This window comes from Anas acuta, chromosome 1 (assembly GCF_963932015.1).
Source record: "Anas acuta chromosome 1, bAnaAcu1.1, whole genome shotgun sequence".
Lineage (NCBI taxonomy): Eukaryota > Metazoa > Chordata > Aves > Anseriformes > Anatidae > Anas > Anas acuta.
The window spans coordinates 93,755,376-93,776,834 of NC_088979.1; the positions used below are offsets into that span (position 1 = coordinate 93,755,376).

The following is a 21,459-nucleotide window of genomic DNA, read 5'->3' on the forward strand; positions in this document are numbered from 1 at the left end:
TGCATAGTAGAAGTATTCTGCATGTTACATAAGCACAAAAAAAAAACAAAACCAATAATTCTTCCAGTGGAAAAAAAGTGAATTAATAATTGAATGATCCAAGCACAACACAGACAGAGCTTTAGAAAGTTATGTAATATTGGTTTAGTTTACATACCTGTTTTAGGTTTATGTGGAGAACGTTGTACAAATACTCCATGACCCTACAGATAAACATATTATTTCTTAACATTGTTTATCTTGCAAATATGTTACACCAACTATAAATCATTACTTAAAAGTTTCTAAAAATTAAACCAATATAAAATCTTTACATCAGAGGAAGGGAGGATTAGAAGTGACTTTTAAGCTGTCACTAACTCCTTTGCTCAAGGAAAAAAAAAATTTGCATATACTTTTGCTTTCAGATCACAGGGGACCAGTAAAAAAAAAGATAGTCCTCGTAAACAAGCAGACTGATCAAAAAAGGAAACAGATCTATGAAGCGAAGTATTCGGTAACAAGAAGTCTATATTTCACATGATATGTGCTTCAAGGGGATTTAATTTGCTCTGGTTCAAGTCTAGTCCCACAGAGCATCCATTCATGGTTGATACGTTACCTATACTCCTAAAAGCAGCTTCACCCCCAGTGAATCCCACACTAGCAGATTCCAATAAAGATGTAACATGGAAGATGGAGACACCTGGGATATTTACTTCAAAAGTGTTCTGATCCACACTAAAATACTAATGCAGACACATCAACTAAGTTCATTACTAATGAACTAAAAATTAGTTACCTATTATTAACTGTAATTATTTTGTAGTTAACTTTTGGTAGTTAACTAAAATACTAATGCAGACAATATGGACCTAGTCAGGAGAATGATTTCCACATCCCTAGTTATTCTGAGTGGGAGTCTTTTATAAAATTTTAATAATGCTCATCATCATCATCTCACTATCCCCTATGTCCAATCTGAGATAGCTGAATTCTCCCTGCTCCCATCTCACCCCCTCCCCCCCAATCTTATTGCATCAAGAATAAAATACCACTAGTGTTCACCATTCTCCCTCATTTCTGGAAGTCTGCCAACTGTTTTCTGGGGCAAAAACAAGGAAACTTAAGGTCTGCAATATTTTGCACTATCAAATGACAAACCCCTTTGTATCACATCTTTATAATCCACGTATAGCATAGCCAAAAAGCAAACAGCAAAAAACTATTTTTTACTAGAGTTACCTAACACAATAGTTTAGTTGCATTCCTATAATATATATATATATCTACATATCCATGATCTAAAAAGCATATTCACAGATTAATAGATCTGAATGAAAGCAAAGTTTTTTAATGGTTTAAGCAATGTATTAAATCACCCTAGGACAGCATTCTTCTAAAAACCTAGTCATTCACAATCAACTAATAGACAGCAAAATAATATTCAAGAATACCTAGGGAAACGCTTCAAGGTAACATACTCCAAATACAATACTTTAATGGGTTTAAAACATAGTGCTGCATATAAGCCTCTCAAGCTGAAGAGTAAATTACTTTGTTCTGTTTTACAGATCTCTACAAAGTCTATTATCTTAACATGTATTGTATGTGTCATTTGATGCACACTATATGCATTGTGTTTATGTACAGCTGTGTTATCATTTCAAAGAAACACACAGCTATCCCTGAATGTGACTGAAGAAATGTATAGAAACAAACTAAATACCAAACGTCTCTTTCATAGTCCTTTATTCTTTCAGTGGCAGATTTCAGGGAAATACTCGCAAGCTGTGCAATGATAACTTAATAACTTGACCTAAGGCGATGATAAAAAAAATCACATGATCTTGCCCAAAGCAGTACTCCTGAACATCTATACACGTAAACCAAGGCTTACCCTTAAAAATACGTTATTACAATGTGAACAAATTCAACAGACCACAGCACTAACAGAGAGGAAAAACATTAACTAGTATTTCAAAATCAGTTCAACTTGAAAGATGACTAAGAAAGTCTCATTCACTCCCCAGCATGGATTTTGCTACAATATTAAAAAAATAAAAATACCACAGCCCTCACCCCCATCCCCAACATCCATGATTGACATATCAAGCTCAAGGTGGTATTTCCACTAAAGCAGATTTCAAAAACATGATTTTTAGCACTTGCACAGACAGAATCAGGGGTTTTCTTTCCACAGCACAACACTCATATCACTTTAAAAGATAACACGTCTAGTATCCTATGCTAACACAACTGTTTAAATATTTTACTCTGTCCATAGCACAAAAAAAGACTTTATTGATATAAACAATTTCCAGTGAAACTCACTACTCTACTGGTAGCAGTCCCTAGTACAGATACAGATTTACTTATAAGAAAGTTACTTGACCTGTACTTTTTATTTCTGCATAGAATAAGTATCATGTGCCAGCTAGCTTGTATTTGGCAGCAGCAACATTTAGGATAAATAACCCATAACTGAATTCTCCAAGGAGCAGAAAGATTAACTGCCACAGCGTTCATCCTCTAAGATTCTTTGAACATAGCAAGAAGTGGAAAATAAGAGTCAAGGAATGCGTTCTTGGAAATAAGCAGAAGAATGCTGCAGTTTACGCAATAAAAGCAACAACTAAATAAGCAGAGGCCCTATGGGGCACAAATGACCAGGGGAAAAAAAAAAAAAAAAAAAAAACACACATAAAAGATGAGAAATACAAAGAATGGGTGAATGTTGTACAGTTAATTTGCTGTCTTGAACTTACACATACTGTTAGGAATAATTGCTCTGTGGTTAAAGGAGGTGTCACTGTAAGCTATGTCATCCCATACGGGGACTGGATACACAGCCAAGAGATTGGTAAAGTTCTGTCAATGCGACCTACGCACCACTGTCTGGTTTTACATGATTGTATGCACACCCAATAAAAGTTGCCTTACAGAGATATACACTATCTGTGCCCTCACCAGATTTAGGGCTTTTGCAAGGGCGTAGCATATGGTGGTGTAAGATACCAGTTTGAACTCATCAAATTACAGATAAAGCCTGGGATTAAATCCCGCTGGAGCATCTCGCACGTTCTCCATCCAGCCCCAAGCCTACTCACCAATTCACAGCACGATTTGTCACCAGCATAAAAAGCCAAGGCTGCAAACTCGGATTCAGATATCGGTTCACCCATGGTGCATGACCCTGGAAGAAAAGGAGTCAGAGAAACACAGACTGGAGGGAGCCAGGAGGCAAACCGCCCGCGTTTTACGGGATTTACAACAACCACGTCACCTTACACCTCCCAATTTTCCTGGAAGACACGCGTGACTTCTACACGACGTGCATTTCACGGCGTTTAAGCTGAAAACCGGTTAAAGGGCCTCACCCCAGCAGCCCCCCTTGAGCTGCCTCAGCCGTGCCCAGCCCGGGGTCCCAAGCACGGGTTGACCGTGCGGCCGGAGAGCCGCCCGTGCCGCTTACGGGTTGACCGTGCGGCCGGCGGGGCTCCCATCCCCGTCCCTCCCCGCGGAGCCCGGAACCGACGTGTCACAGCCCGGGCACGGCCCCGCAGCGCCGGTCACCCTCCTCAGGGCGGCCCGGGGAAGGAAAGGCGCTCAGGAGCCCAGCAGGGTGCGGGGAAGGAGGAGAAGGGGAGCGCCCACCGCCGCCACCCCCCCAGCGCCCGCCGCTCACCGGCCCCTCGGGAGCCGCGGCTCTGCTCCGGGACCCTCCCCGGCTCCGCCCGGTCCCCACCCGAGCGCATGCGTTCGCCTGCAGCTTGCTCGGCTTGCTCTGAGGGCGCATGTCCGGGGGGGGCTCCACGTCCTTCCTCCTCCTCTTCCTCCTCCTCCTCCTCCTCCTCCTGCTGCTGCTGCTCCCTCCCGTACCGCCCCCCAAGCGCAGAGCCCGGCATGGTGGAGAACTCCCCGGCCCCCCTGCCGGAGCGGGCGATATACGGCTTTGCTCTGTTTCTGGGATCCTGGTTCGGCTTTAGTGAGTACGCGCTGTGCTTGTGGGGCGAAAGGCGTCCGGCAGGGGAGCCCCGGGGGGCTGGAGTGGTGCTGAGCTGCTGCCTCCCTCCGGGGGCTGTTACACCGCCTGCCGCGGCAATGCCAAGTTGTGTCTGTCCCTCGTAGTGCTGCAGGGCTTGGAAGGTGTCACGGAGTCAAATGCTTATGTCAAAAACCCTCTGTGTTATAATTTTAGGAGCTTTTTTACTTGAGCTACTCGTGTTCTCACTAATCACGGTAGTGAAAGCTTCCCCACCCAAATGCTGAAAAACAAAATAAACAAACAAACAAAAACAAAACTAGGCCAGTCATTTCACTGCTGATGTGACAGATGCTTTAGCATTCACTGGGCGTATCTTACATGCTCATACAGAGCTAAAGCTTGAGTGGGTGAAACGCTTTCAATGCAAGAAATGCTTCTGTGAGTGTACTGTAATTGAATAGTAAAACAAGATCCTGCTACAAGTTTTTATCATCTTAAGGAGGGAAGCAGAAGGGAAAGGATGTTGGCTAGATTAACTAGATGTTAATTCGAATATAAAAGCGATATCATATAAGCAGCTGCACGATGGTTCCCCCATATTGGGCAGGTTTTGTGTGAGAGGCATATTCTACAATGTCTTGGTATAGCTATTTTGACTTTAATTGTGTAAAAGCAAAATACTGTCTTGGTATGTCCCAGTGTGAAAGTATTGATCTAAATCTTAAGAAGGAGGTCTAAAATGGTATCACTTGGACTGTTACCCCTTTTTAATTCTTTTGTGCAGTACTGTATCTTATTTGGGCATATGTTCCTGAGACTTGGCTCTTCTCACTGGGACTAACATACTGGCCTCAAAAGTAAGTTCAACTTTAAGGTCTTAAGTTCAATCTCAGACTCTTACATTTGGATGTGTGTAATTATTTTCAGACAGGAAACAGTGAAACCATTTTTTAAATAGTGGTCTTAAATTTAATCCATTTTTTCCTGATTTTAAAAGACTGTAATCTTTATGAAGCATTATTTCATGTGGATAAGTAGTTATGTTGAAAATTGTAATGAAACAGATAGTATTTCAATGTTTTATGGTAAATTTGAAATTTTGTTTTCAGGGAGTTTGCCAATGAAAATACAGTAGACTTTAAAAAAAAAATCTATTAAATGAGTCTACTTGACAGTTTATACCCTCACTAGTTACAGTGATTTCTGCAGTCCGTTCTCGTTGGAGAAACCAGGGTTCCTACTCATCAGTAGTGTTTCTTTTCATGTTTCCAAGTTTGTGCTAGATGCAATAACAATCACTGCATTAAAACTGTTACATTGTTAGGTGTTTGTTATTATAAAACGTAAATTTTGAAATCTGATTTCCTCAGGTACTGGGCAGTTGCTTTACCAGCATACCTACTAGTTTCTGTAGGAATTGGTTATATATTACTTTTTGGTATTAACATGATGAGTACCGCTCCACTGAATTCCACGAATACCGTTACAGGTAATATTATTGGTGTGGGGTTTTTTGGGTGGTTGGTTTTGGTTTGTTTTCAAGATTTTGATACTTAGCTGATAATTTCTCTCTCTCTATATATATATGTGTGTAGAATCATAGAATCATTCAGGCTGGAAAAGACCTCTAAGATCATCTAGTCCAACCTTTAACCTAGTACTGAACTCCACCACTAAACCATGCTACTAAGTTCTACATCTACACATTTTTTGAAGACCTCCAGGGCTGGTGACTCAGCCTGGGCAGCCTATTCCAATGCCACACAACCCTTTCAGTAAATAAATTTCTCCTAACATCCAACCTAAACCTCCCCTGGTGCAACTTGAGGGCATTTCCCCTCATCTTATCACTTGGTGCTTGGGAGAAGAGTCAGATGCCCATCTTGGTGTAGCATCCCTTAAGGTAACTGTACAGCACGATAAAGTCTCCCCTGAGCCTCCTTTTCTCAAGGCTAAACAACCCCAGCTCCTTTAGGCACTCCTCATAAGACTTGCTCTCAAGGCCCTTTACCAGCTTTGTCACCCTTTGGATACGCTCGAGCACCTCCATGTCTTTCTTGTAGTGAGGGGCCCAAAACTGAACACAGTATTCGGGGTGCGGCCTCACCAGAGCCAAATACAGAAGGACAATCACTTCCCTTATCCTGCTGGCCACACTGTTCCTGACACAGGCCAGGATGCTGTTGACCTTCTTGGCCACCTGAGCACACTGCTGGCTCATGTTCAGCTGGCTATCGACCAACACCCCCAGGTCCCTTTCCACTGAGTAGCTTTCCCCCAGCCTGTAGCATTGCATTGGGTTGTTGCACCTCAAGTGCAGGATACAGCGTTTGGCCTTGTTGAACTTCATACTGTTGGCCTCAGCCCATTGATCCAGCCTATCCAGATCCCTCTTCAGAACCCTCCTACCCTTGAGCAGATCAACACTCATGCCTAACTTGGTATCATCTGCAAACTTACCAAGGGTGCACTCCATCCCCTCGTCCAGATCACTGCTAAAGGTACTGAAGAGAAGTTTCCTCAATACTGAGTCCTGGGGGATACCCCTTGTGACTGGCCTCCGGCTGGATTTAACTCCATTCACCACAAATCTTTGGGCCTGGCCAGACATTCTGTTTCTAACCCAATGAAGTGTACACACATCCAAGCCTTGAGCATCCGCCTTCTTTAGGAGAATGCTGTGGGAAATGGTGTCAAAAGCTTTACTGAAATCTAGGTAGACCTCATCCACTGAGCACATCACCTTGTCATAAAAGGAGATCAGGTTCATCAAGCAGGACCTGTCTTTGATAAACCCATGCTGACTGGACCTGATCACCTGGTTGTCCTGTAAATGCTGCATGATGGCACTCAAGATAATCTGCTCCATGAAATTCCCTGGCACCAAGTCAGACTGACAGGCCTATAGTTTCCTGAATCCTTCTTCCAGCCCTTCTTGTCAATGGGTGTCACTTTTGCTGGCCACTAGTCAACTGGGACCTTCCCTGGTAGCCAGGACTGCTGATAAATGGTGGAAAGCAGCTTGGCCAGTTCTTCTGCCAGTTCTCTCAGTACCCTTGGGTGGATCCCATCCAGCCCCACAGACTTGTGTATGTCTAAGTGGTTTAGCAGTTGGCTAACCATTTCCTCGTGGATTATGAGGGCTTCACTCTGCTCCCTGTCCCTATTTACCAGCTCAGAGGGCTGGGTACCCAGAGAACTTGCTACTAAAGACTGAGGCAAAGAAGGCATTAAGTATTTCAGTCTTTTCCTCATCTCTTGTCACTGTGTTTCCCCCCACCTCCAATGCTGAAGATGCATGATGAAGATTCTCCTTAATCCTCCTTGTTTATATTTATAAAAATATTTTGTATTGTCTTTAACAGCAGTAGTCAGATTGAGTTCAAGTTTGCCTTTTGACCCTTCTAATTTTCTCCCTGCACAGCCTCATGACATCTTTGTAGCCCTTCTGAGTAGCATGCCCCTTGTTCCAAAGCCCATAAACCCTCTTTTTCATCCTGAGCTCTAGCCACAACTCTCTGTTCAGCCAGGCCGGTCTTCTTCCATGCCAGCTGATCTTTCGGCATGTGGCCTGCTCCTGTGCTAAGAGGGAAAAACTCTTTGCTATTTGATGCAGTGGTCTCCAACTAGTGAAGCATATTCTTTTAGTAAAACAGACAGCATTAGAGGAACGGGACTTGGGCCTATAAAGCTTGACCAGGCATGTTCTTCTCATGCCACCCTTTCACTTTGTGCCAATCCAAGAGCCTGCATAGTTGGTGAGATAGGGGACCTACTCAGTTTGAAAAACAGCTACTCTTGTCTCTCTCTCTTTTTTTTTTTAGAGGGAACTGTTCGAAATGCACCTCCAAACAAGTTTATGCTATTGTAAGAATGGGTGCTGCATGGTGATAAGAACAAGAAGCCAAGTTAAAGGGAGAGTGAACAGCATTTCCCAGCAGGAATCCTAATATTAAATGTCCACAGTACAGACTGAGCTATTCACTGTAGGGCTTGTTCATTTTGTTTATCTTTCAGGTAGTTTTGGTTTAATGTCATACAGCATTTTAAACCAAGCAAAGTTCTAGACAAAGATTCCAGCAGAAGGGCAGGATTGATTTCTTCAGGGCTTTTTAATATATATATATATATATATATATATATATATATATATATATATATATGCTAATATATGTTGATGTAAAGTGTTTCTGATTTACCATCTTGTTACACCTCAGCACTCAGTAGCTAATTTTATACAGTGTTGCCTTATGTAATATTTCTTCAAAGAAAATGTCTTTAATATATGGAATGTCTTAATTGTTTCCTGTAGATAACTATGCAAAAAAGCAGCAACAGAAGAAATTTCAAGAAGAAGCAATTCCAGCACTGAGAGATATTCCCATCAGTGAAGTAAACAGAATGTTTTTTCTTCCTGAAAAAGGAATCTGCAATAGCAGATAGTTATTATTAAGACTTGTTTGAATTAGCTGATTAGTTGAAGCATTGCGTAAGTAAAATCAAAACCTTCCCATGGTAAAAGAAACTTCTTTCTGATTTTATAACAGAGCTTTTTGTTCTGAATTTCTAACTAAATTATGTAAACACATTTCATTGAGATGGTTTGGTTTTATTATTATGCATGCAGCATAATAACTTGCACTGATATGAAAATTATGCCACATTAATTTATCTAACTGTTCTTTTGATTTTAAAATAGCATTCTATTACTTGTAGGTTGCTACTTGTGATTTCCTTCTGAGTAAAAGATAATATTTGGACCTAGCGTAATTTTGTTTCTCACTGTGTTTGGGGAGAGCACATGTGTTTAATTTATCAAATGCTTGAAGCTTTTTTATATAAGTTAAACTGAAGTGTTTACATTGTAAATGTATGGTTTTCATATGTAGATATTAGTAAAATATAGTTAATTTTTACTTCCTTAAAGTTAGCAACTTTCCTGTGATTTTATAATATTTGTTCTGGGTCAAGATATATAGTGGTTGACTTTTCTTTACACAGTTCTTCACTCAACAAACTATTTTATTTTTTTCCCAAATTGGTGGACTTATTAACCATAGAACCACAGAATGGATTAGGTTGGAAGGCACCTTGAAGATCATCCAGTTCCAACCCCCCTGCCATAGGCAGGAACACCGCAACCTAGACCAGGTTGCCCAGGGCCTCATCCAGCCTGGCCTCGAACACCTCCAGGGATGGGGCACCCACAGCTTCTCTGGGCAGCCTGTGCTAGGGCCTCACCAGCCTGAGTGAAGAATTTAATCCTAACCTCTAATCTAAATCTCTCCTCTTTGGTTTAAATGGCTGAATGGTTTAAAGCTATTCCCCCTTGTCCTGTCATTGTCTAACTGAGCAAAAAGTTGCTCTCCATCTTTTTCGTAAGTCTCCTTTAAGTCTTGAGGGACTGCAAGGAGTTCACCTCAGAGCCTTCTCTTCTCCAGGCTGAACATCCCCAGCTCTCTCAGCCTTTCTTTGTGGGAGAGATGCTCCAGCCCTCTGACCAACTTCATGGCCCTCCTCTGGCCCCACTCGAACAGATCAACATCCTTCTTGTGCTGGGGGCCCCAAACGGATGCAGCACGCCAAGTGAGGCCTGACAAGGCAGAGCAGAGGGGCACAATCCCCTCCCTTGCCCTGCTGTCCACTCCTCTGTTGATGCAGCCCAGGACGCAGCCTTCTGGGCTGCAAGCACACGCTGCTGGCTCATGGCAAGCCTTTCATCCACCAGAACCCCCAAGTCCTTCTCTGCAGGGCTGCTCTCAATGAGTTCTTCTCCCAGTCTGTGCTTCAGTCTGGGGTTGCTCTGGCCCAGGTGTAGCACCTTGCACTTGGACTTGTTGAATCTTGTTAGGTTCACATGGGCCCACTTATCAAGCTTGTCCAGGTCCCTTTGGGTGGCAGCCCTTCCTTAATTAAAATACCAAGATCACCAGAAATAAAGGATCTATGTTAAAAAAAAAACTGAAACAACTTTTGAAATTACATTTATTGAGCTTTTTATAAAAAAAATGAAAACTAGTTTGAAGGAGCCCTCAGGTCCACCTTGTTATAGTCTGGGTTGTAACAAAAAACACAGTAACTTACAGCAGTAGTTCAAATATTTCTTAAAAAGTAAATGTTCTTTCATGTATGCTACATTTTAAGTGTTTTGTTGTCTGTGTGTGTTTTACAGGAATGAGTATTTATATCTAATCTTCATGACTGTAAATTAGTAAAATGCTTGTTCCTTGAAAGTTGTAGATTTCTTTGAGGTGTTTTGTTTTCCAGAGTGCTCTCAGTTGCTGTTATTTCCCCCTACCCCATTTTTGCCCTTCAGTTTATCTTAACTTACATGCCCAAACACTTATCTGTAGGGTGAATACAAGGTTTTATGATCAACAGACTTGAAGATATATTTAGTCTTTTGTTAATTCTCTAGTTATGTTGTAGGCACTGAAGTATTGACTGTAATCTTTTTTTCTTTTTGTTCTCCCATGGAGTTTCTGTTCACGTTCTCTGTTCCTTATGCTTTATGAGAAAGCAATTTTGTTTTTCATTCTAAATTGACAACTAGTGAAGGCCATGTTTCTGTTATCATTTAATGTAAGGATTAATTTAGTCCCCTGTTAAGGAGTCCCAGATCCCTTCAGGATAAAGAAAAGCTACTGGAAAATGCCCTCAGGCCCTGAAAGCACACAAATTAAAGGATGGTAAACGTTGGACAAAGATTGTATCAGTGATGAATCTGCCATTTCATTTAACTGCTGACCTCACAATTATGGGAAAACCAACAGAGGCACCTAGGTGAATAGGCAAACTGGGGCCATTTGTTTAAGTAAAACTTGCAGGCATGAAACTCAATCTTTGCTTTTCTGTCACTACTGTGTAGCGGTGCTTCAAAGGCACTGTAGTGACCTTTTCTTCAACTCAGGAATAATAATTGACACTTCAGAAGTTGCCTTTGTGATCAAAATAAAACTAGATAACATGGTGTATATGGGCTATCAAATGTGTTTTGCTAGGGGATATGTGTATTTTGTTTGGGATTCATTAGCTTATGGTCTTGCCTATGGCTGCAGTTAAGCAAAAGATATACAGCTCTGCTGCAAAGAGAAGAGAGGTTCTGCCTTTCGTAAACACACAGCGAATGTTAGCTATAGTTATTTAGAGGAGTTTATATAGATTTTGCCTTACATTTTGCCATTCTAAGAAAACCTGAAGTGATTGAAATGTGTGCTAGTAGTGCCTTTCTTTACAAAACATACCTGTTTAAAGGCTTTGGATATCAGGTGTCCATTATTATCAGACTGAGGCAAAAACTAAGTAAATAAAAGCAAAACCAAAATTTGCCCCCGTTTTCACCCTTCTGACTTACCGATGGCATCTTTTCATAGCACAACTAGTAGAAATTAGTGGAATTTGATTCAGCTTCTGTTTTTTTTTCCCTTCAATTTTTAATGTGTTGGAGGCTGATGAGTTTTTACACATCTCACTATAAGCTTCATGTGATAAGACAAGCTCCCCCCAAATGGTATTGGAATGAATGCGTGTGTAAACATGTAATAAGAAATAACAAATGAGAGCTGTTTCAAACAAAAAGGCTGAATGCCAAATAAAATTACAGAACTATGGTTGCCGAATTTGTATAATGATGATAAAGATTCCCTCCTTTCCATCTTAGCTATAAACAGAAGGGTAGTAACAATACAGGTGATGTTTATGATGTTGAAGTTGAGAAATACTGAATTAGAAACTTTGGGAATAGCTTCCCTTTTTAATCATTTCCATTACTTTATCTTGGATAAAGTCTTTTGAGACTTCAGAAAAGACTTGGATAAAGTCTTTTATTGCATTGCGCTGTGTTGAATGCTGTAAGCTTGGAAGCTTTAGCACAAATATTTAACTTATGCATATGAAGCAGCAGAAAAGCTAAATTCTCCGTGTATTCACATAATTTTATTTTTGTTGTAAGTATGTCATTAATAGAAATATTTTTTCACTTGGTGATCAACAGGGAGATGTAATAAAAGAGGTAAATGCCTGGTTATGAAGATCAAACATACAAGCATATGGAGTAAAATATGCAAATGTTATAAAACCTAGCACAATTCTGTGTGTGTTAGTGTTTACTGTTCCTACACATAGGATGATCGCAGGAAGAAAAGGAAACAATAAGAAACATGGCAACTCAATTTTACTTCACTTTGTGAGCGTGAAAATGATGTAGGAAGCAATGCCGTGTGAAGAAACTTCTTTTGGCAGTAGTAAAACGGAGTTGGCTTTCTCCTTGTGATATGTAGGTATAGTTTTGCTGTTACCTAAAGCAATCTGAATTGTACAGGCTGTCTTAAAAATCGGAGTATAGTTTTGGGATGCTGTCAACTTGATTTGATGATCTTTAAAATAGATGTTGTGATGGGAGAATGGGCTAAAAGGTGTGTAACAACATTTAGGCAAATAGGCATTGTCTAGGTACCTCTCCAGCATTCAAGTACCAGTGGGACATGAACTTACCTGTCACTCATAATTTTAGACAAACAATGGAAATGGAAAGGTAGCATTTGCTGAAAATGTTACAGTTGTTGAACTGGTAACAGAAGTTCTGCAAGATGAGGTCCTGAGCCAACAATCTAATCCGTAAAATGGTACATTTCTAGCCTTGTCTTTGAAGTAGTAAACTCATGATAAACTCATTATTTGGGGATGCTTTGTTATCTTTTTCCTGGAAATGATGGATGATTCTAAGGTCACTGAAAACTTCACAAGGTCAAACTGCAGATGAAGTAACAAACCAGAACTGGAAAATGAAAATTAACTGCAGTTGAGAAACAGAGATGATATAATTAGTTCACTTCTAGTCTTTAGTTAATTGTTAGCAAACTGGTAAGGAATCACAATGCACAATTTATTTAAGTGTGCAAATAAGGTTATGTTGACATTGTAACATGAAGATACATTTGTTTATGTGACACACACACACAAAATGCCGGTGTGTTTGGGAAAGAATAATGTAGCTTTAACTTCCTCTAATAACCATAGCTAAATACATGTATTATCAATCAGGAAAATAATACAGTAATAATACCTTAATTTAAAAATGGAATTTAACAGTAAAGGGGAAAGGAAAAGAGACATAGTGTAGTATTGACTGAGAAACTGAATCAATTTATGCTGATAACATGTTGTCAGACCTCAGCAGATATTTAAGGTGATTTATTTTGATATTCCTAAGAGCCTTTGGTAAGACTGGTATCCACTATGCAGTTTCATTTTTCTAATAATAAGTTTGTTCTACATGCCTAATGATCATACTTCTCTGAAGCTATTTTTTTGTGTTTCAAAGGTATGGATTTGCAACAGCTCTTGCTCATGTAATTAAAACTACATCTGATGTAGCGCATTTAAGAACATGTTTCATGCAAGACCAAAGGTAAATTTAGCTCACATTCTCTCTCCAACACTGACTAGTAGTAGTACACACTCATGGAAGAGTAAAGATTAGTGCAAGAAGCTAGTAATGTTTCCCCAGGATAATTTTACAGCCTGTAACAATGTGAATCAGGAAGCTTTTGTGCAGCATCTTTATATTTTTCTTATGAAATTGTTTAATTTACTTTTTATAAGTAGGTAGACTATTAGTTTCCACGACATCACAGCATAGTCACAAGCTGAGTGAAGTATTCACTTTGTTTTAAACCCACTGCTCACTATTCTCATTTGATGTTCAATCATTTCCCACTATCTTCAAGCCTCTCAAATGTTCAAGACCACATTTACATATTCAGTCATGTCTCCCAGGCTAAAAAGTTGTGATATTTTGTTGTTTGCACAGCTATATTTTCATTATCCTTTCTCCCCCTCTCACTTCATTGCATTTATTTCAAGTGTGAACATCAGCATCTAGAACACAGCGGGCTTACAGCATGCATTTTGAGTAGTTGATCTGCATTTATATGGTGGCTGCTTGTCTGGGATTTCTGAACCTCCAGCATTTTTCTTCCTGGAAATATTTTTAATGAAGCTGCTGGTTCTTGTCCAGGATGCTTTTTTACAGACCTCAGTAAGCCCCCCGAGGGGGGCGGGAATTTGTAGCAAATAAGACAAAAAGTTAGTATGTAATACATTTTAATATGCCATTAACCTAAATCCTAGTTTTTAACCAACTCACTTTTTTTTTTTTTTCCTCCTGGCTGACAACAAGGCACTTTTCTGATTAGAGGGGGGAAAATTAAGTATAAGAGAAGATACCACAAGGCTGTCATTTAAAACTTGTCTTGGCAGGAAGTTATATTGGAATCTCTGTTGAAATTGCTTAGGTTAAACTGGCATACAGTGTTAAGAAACAAATATCCTCCCACAGAGCTAATAAACAATAGTCTTGTATTTGAAATCATTCATTTCTTAAATTCTTACAAACATTGTGTTTCAAAGCCTTCAGGTTATTATGGGGCTGTATGTTATATTATTTTCCCTCATGATCAGTCCTATTTTCATTTTATCCAGACTGCAATGTAAAAGAATAATGAATAACCAAAGACAGTGCTCTTCACATTCTTAATCCAAGTATTGCTTAAATCAACTCAACTTAAAACATTACAACTTTTTTTTTTTTTTTTTAAGTTTCAGGGTTTTATTTAAGTCTCTCAAAACACGAAAGGATTTCCTCTTAATTTCCAGTTGCATTGACTCATTCTTCTTGGGTATATAGGTATAAATAGTCTTCATAAGCTTTGATGTGTTTCTTTGTTCATTCAGATGTTTGTCCATGCGTTTGTGAGAGTTCCTTTCTTGATTTCTTGTTTTATTTATTTTTTGGTTACATTTTTGTAAAGGCTGACAACTGTTTATTATTAGGCTGAACTGGTTTCTTCTTCATCTTCCTCAGAGTCAGTGTCATCATTGTAGAAGTGAATTGTAGCTTGTACTGGAAAACTAGCCAGAACCTTTTCTCCGATGTTATTAAGAAATTTTTGGGATTTGGACTTAGGCAAATATAGTCTGATAAGAAAACATTTGAAGAGAAAAAGTAAAACCATGAGACACTTTCCCAGCTAACCTAACTTGACTACTAAAATCTATTTTTATCTTTATTTGAAGGGAGAAAAATCTTGAGATTCTCTGTATTTTAAAATATAAATTACTAACTTAAAAGGTATTGTTAACTTTAAATTATCTCAGTTGATTTGGGCATATCTTGTATTGTATTTACCTAAGGTCCCACCCTGATAACGTGTTGCCAGGGCAGTGATGTGTGTTTGAGACTTTTTGTTCTGTTTTTCAGCTCAGTACAGAATGGAAGCATCCCGTGTGACTGCAGAAAGTGAAGAGGGATGTTCTGGGATTCTGGCATTAAGATTAAAACACCAGATTAAAATTGGGGTGGGTTGACTCTTGCACACAGGCTGATCTTAGTGATTTTAATGTCTCCAGGTGGAGGAGGAGGTAGACGCTGAGATTTTTTTCAAAATTCATACTATTTTGTATTGACACCTTACATATGTCGTATTAATTTACATTTCAGGTTTTCACCTGTTTTCCTACTAAAGCAAAATTTATGTGGTCTATATACATATGCATGTGGTTTTGTGTGCATATGTATGCACATCTTTTCCTCTTGGTTCCACTTTGGGCAGTTTTCAACTAACTTGACAAAGGGATAAAGGTCATACAATTTAAATTTCTACAACTTCTTAAAAATGATGCTCATAAAGAAGAGGGATATTCCAATGCAAATATAAATTAGATCAGACAGGATCATGTTACTTCTTTTAAGATGGCTTTTTTTTTTCTTTTCTTTTCTTTTTTTTTTTTATATTATTAGAGTATTGTTTCAGGTTTTGTTCAGCCTGGGCAACTTTCCTGGTGGGCAGATAAAAATCTACAGACTTTGGTGAGTAGTTAAACTGCATGACTAAAAAGAAACACTGCAGAGACAAACTGATAGTTCTCCGTAGAAGAAACATGATTTTTTTTGGAGACTGTTACTTTCCCTATATGAAGTGATAGGATTTAACTCACCTCACTGGATGTTGAAAACCCAGGGCTCCTTTTGATCTAAAATTCATTAGCTGACCATCCAGTTCTGACTGTAAAGAGACATTATATAGAATAAGCTAAAAATGACAAATTCACTCTTCTACAGGTAACTAAAATTCTACGGTAGTGTTGCTTTGTTTGGTGCTCTGCATTTTTTCTGCTGACTAAACAGACTTTGGAGATTATTTCTGCCCACTTGCTGCCCATAGTTGTGCATTTGACAAAACATTTGAACTTGTGTTTTTATGAGCCATAAAGCTGTAAAGTAGTGGACATTCTGCTTAAGATCTTGTGGAATATCTGTAGAGACTGGTGAGCTAATAACATCAAATATCATCAAATCAGTGATTGGAAGAAAAAAGGGTTATCAGTGATTGGGGGTTTAGGGGTTTATAAAATACCTCTTTAACTAACCAGTAGGCTGGAGTTGGAATGTTCAAATCAGCAAGCTTAATTTTAATCAAGGATCACAAGTGCATTAGGTGTCCAAACAGTAAAATCAAGAGACAGCTGGCATCTGATATTTCTATTCAAACAGTGATATAAAAAGCAAGCATTTTTTGATACATCAAACTGTAGCAAAAATCCATTTTAAATATCAAAAGGAAAGTTAGCAAATAAACGCTTCAAAATTAAGGTCACAGTAAAAAAAAAAAAAAAAAAAAAAAGAATTGGCAGAAGAAGTTTACATTACCAAATCCCATTACGACTGTAAACCTGAAAGCAACTTCCAAAGTCATTGAGACCTATTACTTGGTCTTGTAGGCATACATGTATGTTCTCTTCCGCATCTTCAAATAAGATTTTCTCCTCCTATTACTATAAACTTCACTTTGCATAAAATAATAGATTTAACTTCGCTGCAATATAATTTCTAGTGAACAAAATCTAGAAGCTGTCTACTATAAACAAAGATGACTTATGCCACTGTCAGAGCAATTCATCTATCTTTCTGAGGAAGTAGGCCTAAGCATGAATATTTTGGTGGGCCCCCAAAAGCCCTTGGGCTACAGATTGAGCAAGGGGTCTTAAAGAATTATCTCTGTATTTTTTATGTTGGTCTTATCTCCCATGCCTGCCTGTTCGTCTTGTAGCCAGAACGTTTTGTCTTCAGGCTGTTAGGTTTTTAATTGGGAGACTTCTTTGTTTTCACAGTACCTAGTAAAACGGGTTCCTGATCTGGCTGAACATTGTCAGTGTGATCATAATATTTATGTGAAATAATAAAAACATACACTGTTTTTATTTTCTCATATTTAGATTAAAATTAAAATAGTCTTTTTACCTTAATTGACCAGTTTTTTTCTTGCTATCTTCTGTTCAGAAGATAGCATATATATTTAATATATATATAATATGTAGCATATATATTTAATATATATATTTAAAATTATATATGCAATAACATGCGTTGATTAAACACATATATATGTACATTTTTCTTTTCAGACTGTAATACAGCATTTTTGGAAAGCAATTTGATAAACCCAATTAACTGCAAATCTAATTCAGCTGTTTGCATATAGCAGAACATGTTCAGTGCTAATTTGTATTATGTTGTAGATATGGCATAACTTTAAATCGATTTTCATGGCTTTTCTTCTGGCATAAATAATATTTGCATTTAAGTTGTATAAAAAAGATTAATTTTTATTTAAGGAAAATATCAGGCATAAGTAAACAGGGTGTATTGTAACACATGATCTTGGCAATAGAAGTACAATTATTTATTTAATTATTTATTTTACCAGTGCTTCTGTTTTTTAGTCCTTTGCTTGGCATCGTTTAATTTCTCAGGTTAGAGTTTTATAAGTATATTCTTAAATCTTCTATTTAGTTACACAAATGGAGTATATTGACACTTATTTGCTTCTGTTCAGTGCTTGGAATGTCAACTGATCCATAAAACACTGGCATTTGTATGTATATGTTGTAGAAAATAGAAGTATACGGCATGCAACTAACTAGCAAAACATTGTGCTCAACCCATTTTTGAAGGCCTTCTCCTAGACACCTCAATAATCTTGCTGAAGAAGATGCTTCTTTTTCCCACAGCTGTGGGATATCCCTATGCATCAGCCAGCACCTCTTTCCACCTATACACCACACAAAACATCCAAGCATCTTTCCTCATTTGTCAAAAGTGCATATGGAAGGTCTCCTAAAGCCTTCCCTGAGCCCTCATCTCATTAGGTCCCAGGTTACAGAGGCATCTGCAGTGTGAAAGGAAGATGAATGGACCATAAGGAGTGGATGAGAAGGATCTGAGCAGCTTCAGGCAAGAAGGAGAAATGTTTTTTAAATTTATAGTTTTTTTCAAATGAACTGTTTCAGCTGAACTTAGTGTGAAGCAATGCCAAGCTGTCAGCATGAATGTTACGCTAGTGCTGCTAACATTAGCAAAAATTCATGCGTGGATTGTTTTTCTTGCACAAATGTTAAGAAGCCCAAGTGTGGATTAAAACTTTCAAGCTGTTTGAATACAATTTTCTACAAAAATGGAATTTCAGTAATAAATCACAGTTTCAGAAACCTTAATTCCTTGAAATTGTAAGTATACAATCCTTCTGAGAGTAGGGTAGCCCTCATTCTTAGCAAGGTTGCAGGTGCCTTTAGGAAGGACATTCTTCTACAGGCTTTCCCTAACGTGCTTGCCAGGAGTATGGCACTCTAAAAGATCCATATAGCTACAGCCTCCATCTTCAAGAGGCAAAAAGTACATGATAAAAAGATACTTCACATGTTAGAATATAGTACAAACTATGATTCTTTAAAGACTTGCACTAAGGAGAGTTGTCTTAACCTGCTGAGCTTTTGATAAAAAGTTGGAGATGTAACTGTGGATCTGATGCTGCAAAAACTTACAAAGGCACTTAAAACTAAGCACTGGAGCACCATTTCAATACATTTTTTTCAAGTTTGCAGCATTGGGCCTTATGTTGAATGTGCTTCAATGTCTTTTTATTTTTATCCTCTGATCTAACAAATCTTTCTAAAACGAGTAAATAGAACTAATAATCTCTGGGCCTTTCAAAGGCATTTTTCAGTATGAGCTTTTAAATTGATTTTTCTTTTGATTTCTTAGCTAGTTTAGCTATACAACATCCCTCTCAAACATCAATCAACAAAACTGTGCACCTGAAGGTATATTTTTCAAATTTCATCTTAAAGTCATTTTCACTCCCAACTCTTTTTTTGCCATATACACAATATCATGTATGGGCTAGGGGTGGAAAATTCACTCTGAAGATATTTTAATTCTTGTAATTAAGCAAGTAAAAGCTGATGCTAAAATTTGTTGTTGTCTTAGTGAGCAGTGCTCTCTGCAGCTCCTTAAGAGTTCGTAGTGATATTATATCTAATATAAATTAGAGGTACTCTTAAACATTCTCATGTATAGAGCATTGTAATTCAAAACATTTTTAATACTGAAGAAAATGCTTTTAAATTGACTTTTTTTTTTTTTTTTAAGAAAAAAAAAAGAAAAGAAGACCAAGCCTCACTTCCTCTGTTCAAATAGCTTCAATTTCTGCACCTGTTTTCTATAAGGATTATTTTCTCCAGAATTTAATCTCACCATTTGTTGATTCTCTGTCATTTCACCATCTCTGGCTGTGAGCATCCAGGGCCTCCATAAAACAGGGCTGCTGAAAGATTAAGATAGAATAGCACTCCCACAGTTAATTCTCTGTCGTAATATCCATACAGTATCCATTCAATACAAATGCTTTTGTTAGATTCTGCTGGCATCTTTTGAAATAACTTTTTTTCCACCACATTTTGATCATCGATTCATATAATATCTGAGTTGGAAGGGACATATTTTGATTTGGTAAATGTGATTTCAATGGCAATATTAATCTGTCCTCTGTCTATGATCTGATTGAACAAGTTAGACAATCACTTGCACATTTTTAACGAAGGTATCATTTCCTATTAAGATTTCACAGCTCAAAGGGACTGCATTGCACTCCAAATGATGATGTAATTAATACTGAAATATTTTCTGTTTATGCAGTACTGCTACAAAATAAAAAAGTAATTCTCCTTCTCTGATGCTATGTCTAATTAAAGGTTACATATGGTCATGGTGTGCCTGGTTATTTATTGATTAGACAGCTTCAGCATTAAACTAACATGGGCAATCAGATCTAATTAGCTTAAGAGAGCATATACTGTCATGGATGCTATGTGTCCCATTTTTTGGTGATGGCTACTACAATTTTAAATGGCATTTTCAGTAGTACTTTCCTTCTCTGCTGCTGTTACATACAGTAGGGGAAATGAAAAAGTGTTTTTATATGTAAAAGGTAAATAAACTTTAAAAAAATCAGTTATCGCAACCTGAATTTTCATCTGCTTCCATTTACAAGTAAATCCTGAAATATTTGAGTGGAGAGTATAAAATATTGGAATAACAAATAAAATACAAGTTCCAAGCAAAATGTTTTCAGAAAAGTATTTTACCCATTATTTCTGAAGTTGAAAATTCTTTTTTGTTGTTTGTTCAATGCCAAAAACATTACATTCAAATGATACTTACAGTCTGGGCTTCTTAGTCATCTTGAAAGTGACCATGTTGTTGTTCTTAGTGGCAGAATCCATTTATTGCTCACCTTGTGGTACAGCTGGTGGTATTATTTTAAAGGGGATGCTCAACAGTGCCTATAGACAGATACAATACCTCTCCTTCGACTGGATTCCTGTTTTAAGGGAGTCGTATGCTTTTCAGCTCATAGTATTTCTGGAGAAGCTTGGAATGGAAAGTTGGTGAAAAAAGTTCTCTGCCTGTCTCTGTCTTACCTCTGTGGCTGTTCTCCTGGATGGAGCGAGTGTTGCTGGGTGTCTCGGGAGCAATGACAGACGTGATCCACTGTAGCCCGGAGCGAGAAATCTGCAGCTGCACCCTCCATAGTTTTTGACCGTCTAAAGCCTGCTGTTTCTGTGGCAGGCTGACTGCTTGTCTTGGCCTCTCAGCCCCTCCTTTATCTTAACTCCCAAAGCATGCTTACCTAAAACAAACATGGCCTCAGGTAAAAGGAGAGAAATGTCCTTAATGAGTTTTCTTTTGACTCTTCCAAATAGTTCAAAGATGTGGTTCTCACATGGCTAGGCTCCTGGTGAGAGCAGTTCTAGAGAAACAGACTTTTTATTAAGCTTAGTTAACAAATCATATTGAATAATGTGTCCTTTGTCTTTCCGTTGATGTTTTACAAAATCTGTATTTGTTCTGTATGAAATATACAATGTTTTACATTGTGTGTGTCTTGGGAAAGCTCATCAGCATCTGCTCCTAAAAAAATGTAACTGAAATTCAAAGAGAATTTTAAATATACATAAAAAATTACAATGACTGAAGTCTTTTCCATTTTCTAACTTCAAAAGATAAAAAGATACCAAAATTCAGTGAAGGTGAGAGGATAGGCCTTGTGACTTCCTCGAGGCTATTGGGATGTTCCTTTAATTTGCTTGTTATT

The 21,459-nt window shown here is 38.2% G+C and overlaps 3 protein-coding genes across 7 annotated transcripts in view; 1 reads left to right on the forward strand and 2 right to left on the reverse strand.

Annotated features, from left to right (window-relative positions):
* Positions 1-3,887, reverse strand: part of TTC3 (tetratricopeptide repeat domain 3) — a 62,874-nt gene extending 58,987 nt beyond the window's left edge. For 3 of the 5 annotated variants that reach the window (XM_068688249.1, XM_068688257.1, XM_068688240.1), the window contains exons 1-3: positions 3,668-3,887; positions 3,090-3,175; positions 158-203 (exon numbers count right to left, since the gene is read on the reverse strand). In XM_068688249.1, coding sequence (XP_068544350.1) covers positions 158-203; positions 3,090-3,175; positions 3,668-3,887 — 352 coding nt within the window. The other 2 variants (XM_068688271.1, XM_068688263.1) reach the window with 2 other exon arrangements.
* Positions 3,832-10,200, forward strand: PIGP (phosphatidylinositol glycan anchor biosynthesis class P). Its single transcript, XM_068688337.1, has 4 exons — positions 3,832-3,967; positions 4,752-4,824; positions 5,338-5,456; positions 8,280-10,200. The coding sequence occupies exons 1-4, from the start codon at positions 3,886-3,888 to the stop codon at positions 8,408-8,410; spliced, it is 405 nt and encodes a 134-aa protein (XP_068544438.1). The 5' UTR covers positions 3,832-3,885; the 3' UTR covers positions 8,411-10,200.
* A 4,521-nt stretch (positions 10,201-14,721) lies between these two features.
* On the reverse strand, positions 14,722-20,945 carry RIPPLY3 (ripply transcriptional repressor 3). The gene is made up of 4 exons (XM_068688349.1): positions 20,786-20,945; positions 19,560-19,629; positions 15,965-16,032; positions 14,722-14,944 (listed from the first exon to the last, which is right to left on the reverse strand). Exons 1-4 carry the CDS (start codon positions 20,893-20,895, stop codon positions 14,797-14,799), a joined length of 396 nt encoding a protein of 131 aa, XP_068544450.1. The 5' UTR covers positions 20,896-20,945; the 3' UTR covers positions 14,722-14,796.
* Between the last annotated feature and the right edge of the window lie 514 nt (positions 20,946-21,459).

Bases quoted from the DNA above. Each gene is read 5' to 3' on its own strand.
- RIPPLY3 (XM_068688349.1), bottom strand. From the start codon at position 20,895: ATGGAGGGTGCAGCTGCAGATTTCTCGCTCCGGGCTACAGTGGATCAC. The intron at 16,033-19,559 runs GTGAGATTAAAT...GTCTCTTTACAG, and splicing joins TGACAGAGAATCAACAAATG to TCAGAACTGGATGGTCAGCT. The intron at 14,945-15,964 runs GTGAGTTAAATC...TTTTCTTATCAG, and splicing joins GGTTTTCAACATCCAGTGAG to ACTATATTTGCCTAAGTCCA.
- PIGP (XM_068688337.1), top strand. From the start codon at position 3,886: ATGGTGGAGAACTCCCCGGCCCCCCTGCCGGAGCGGGCGATATACGGC. The intron at 4,825-5,337 runs GTAAGTTCAACT...TGATTTCCTCAG, and splicing joins CTAACATACTGGCCTCAAAA to GTACTGGGCAGTTGCTTTAC. The intron at 5,457-8,279 runs GTAATATTATTG...TGTTTCCTGTAG, and splicing joins TTCCACGAATACCGTTACAG to ATAACTATGCAAAAAAGCAG.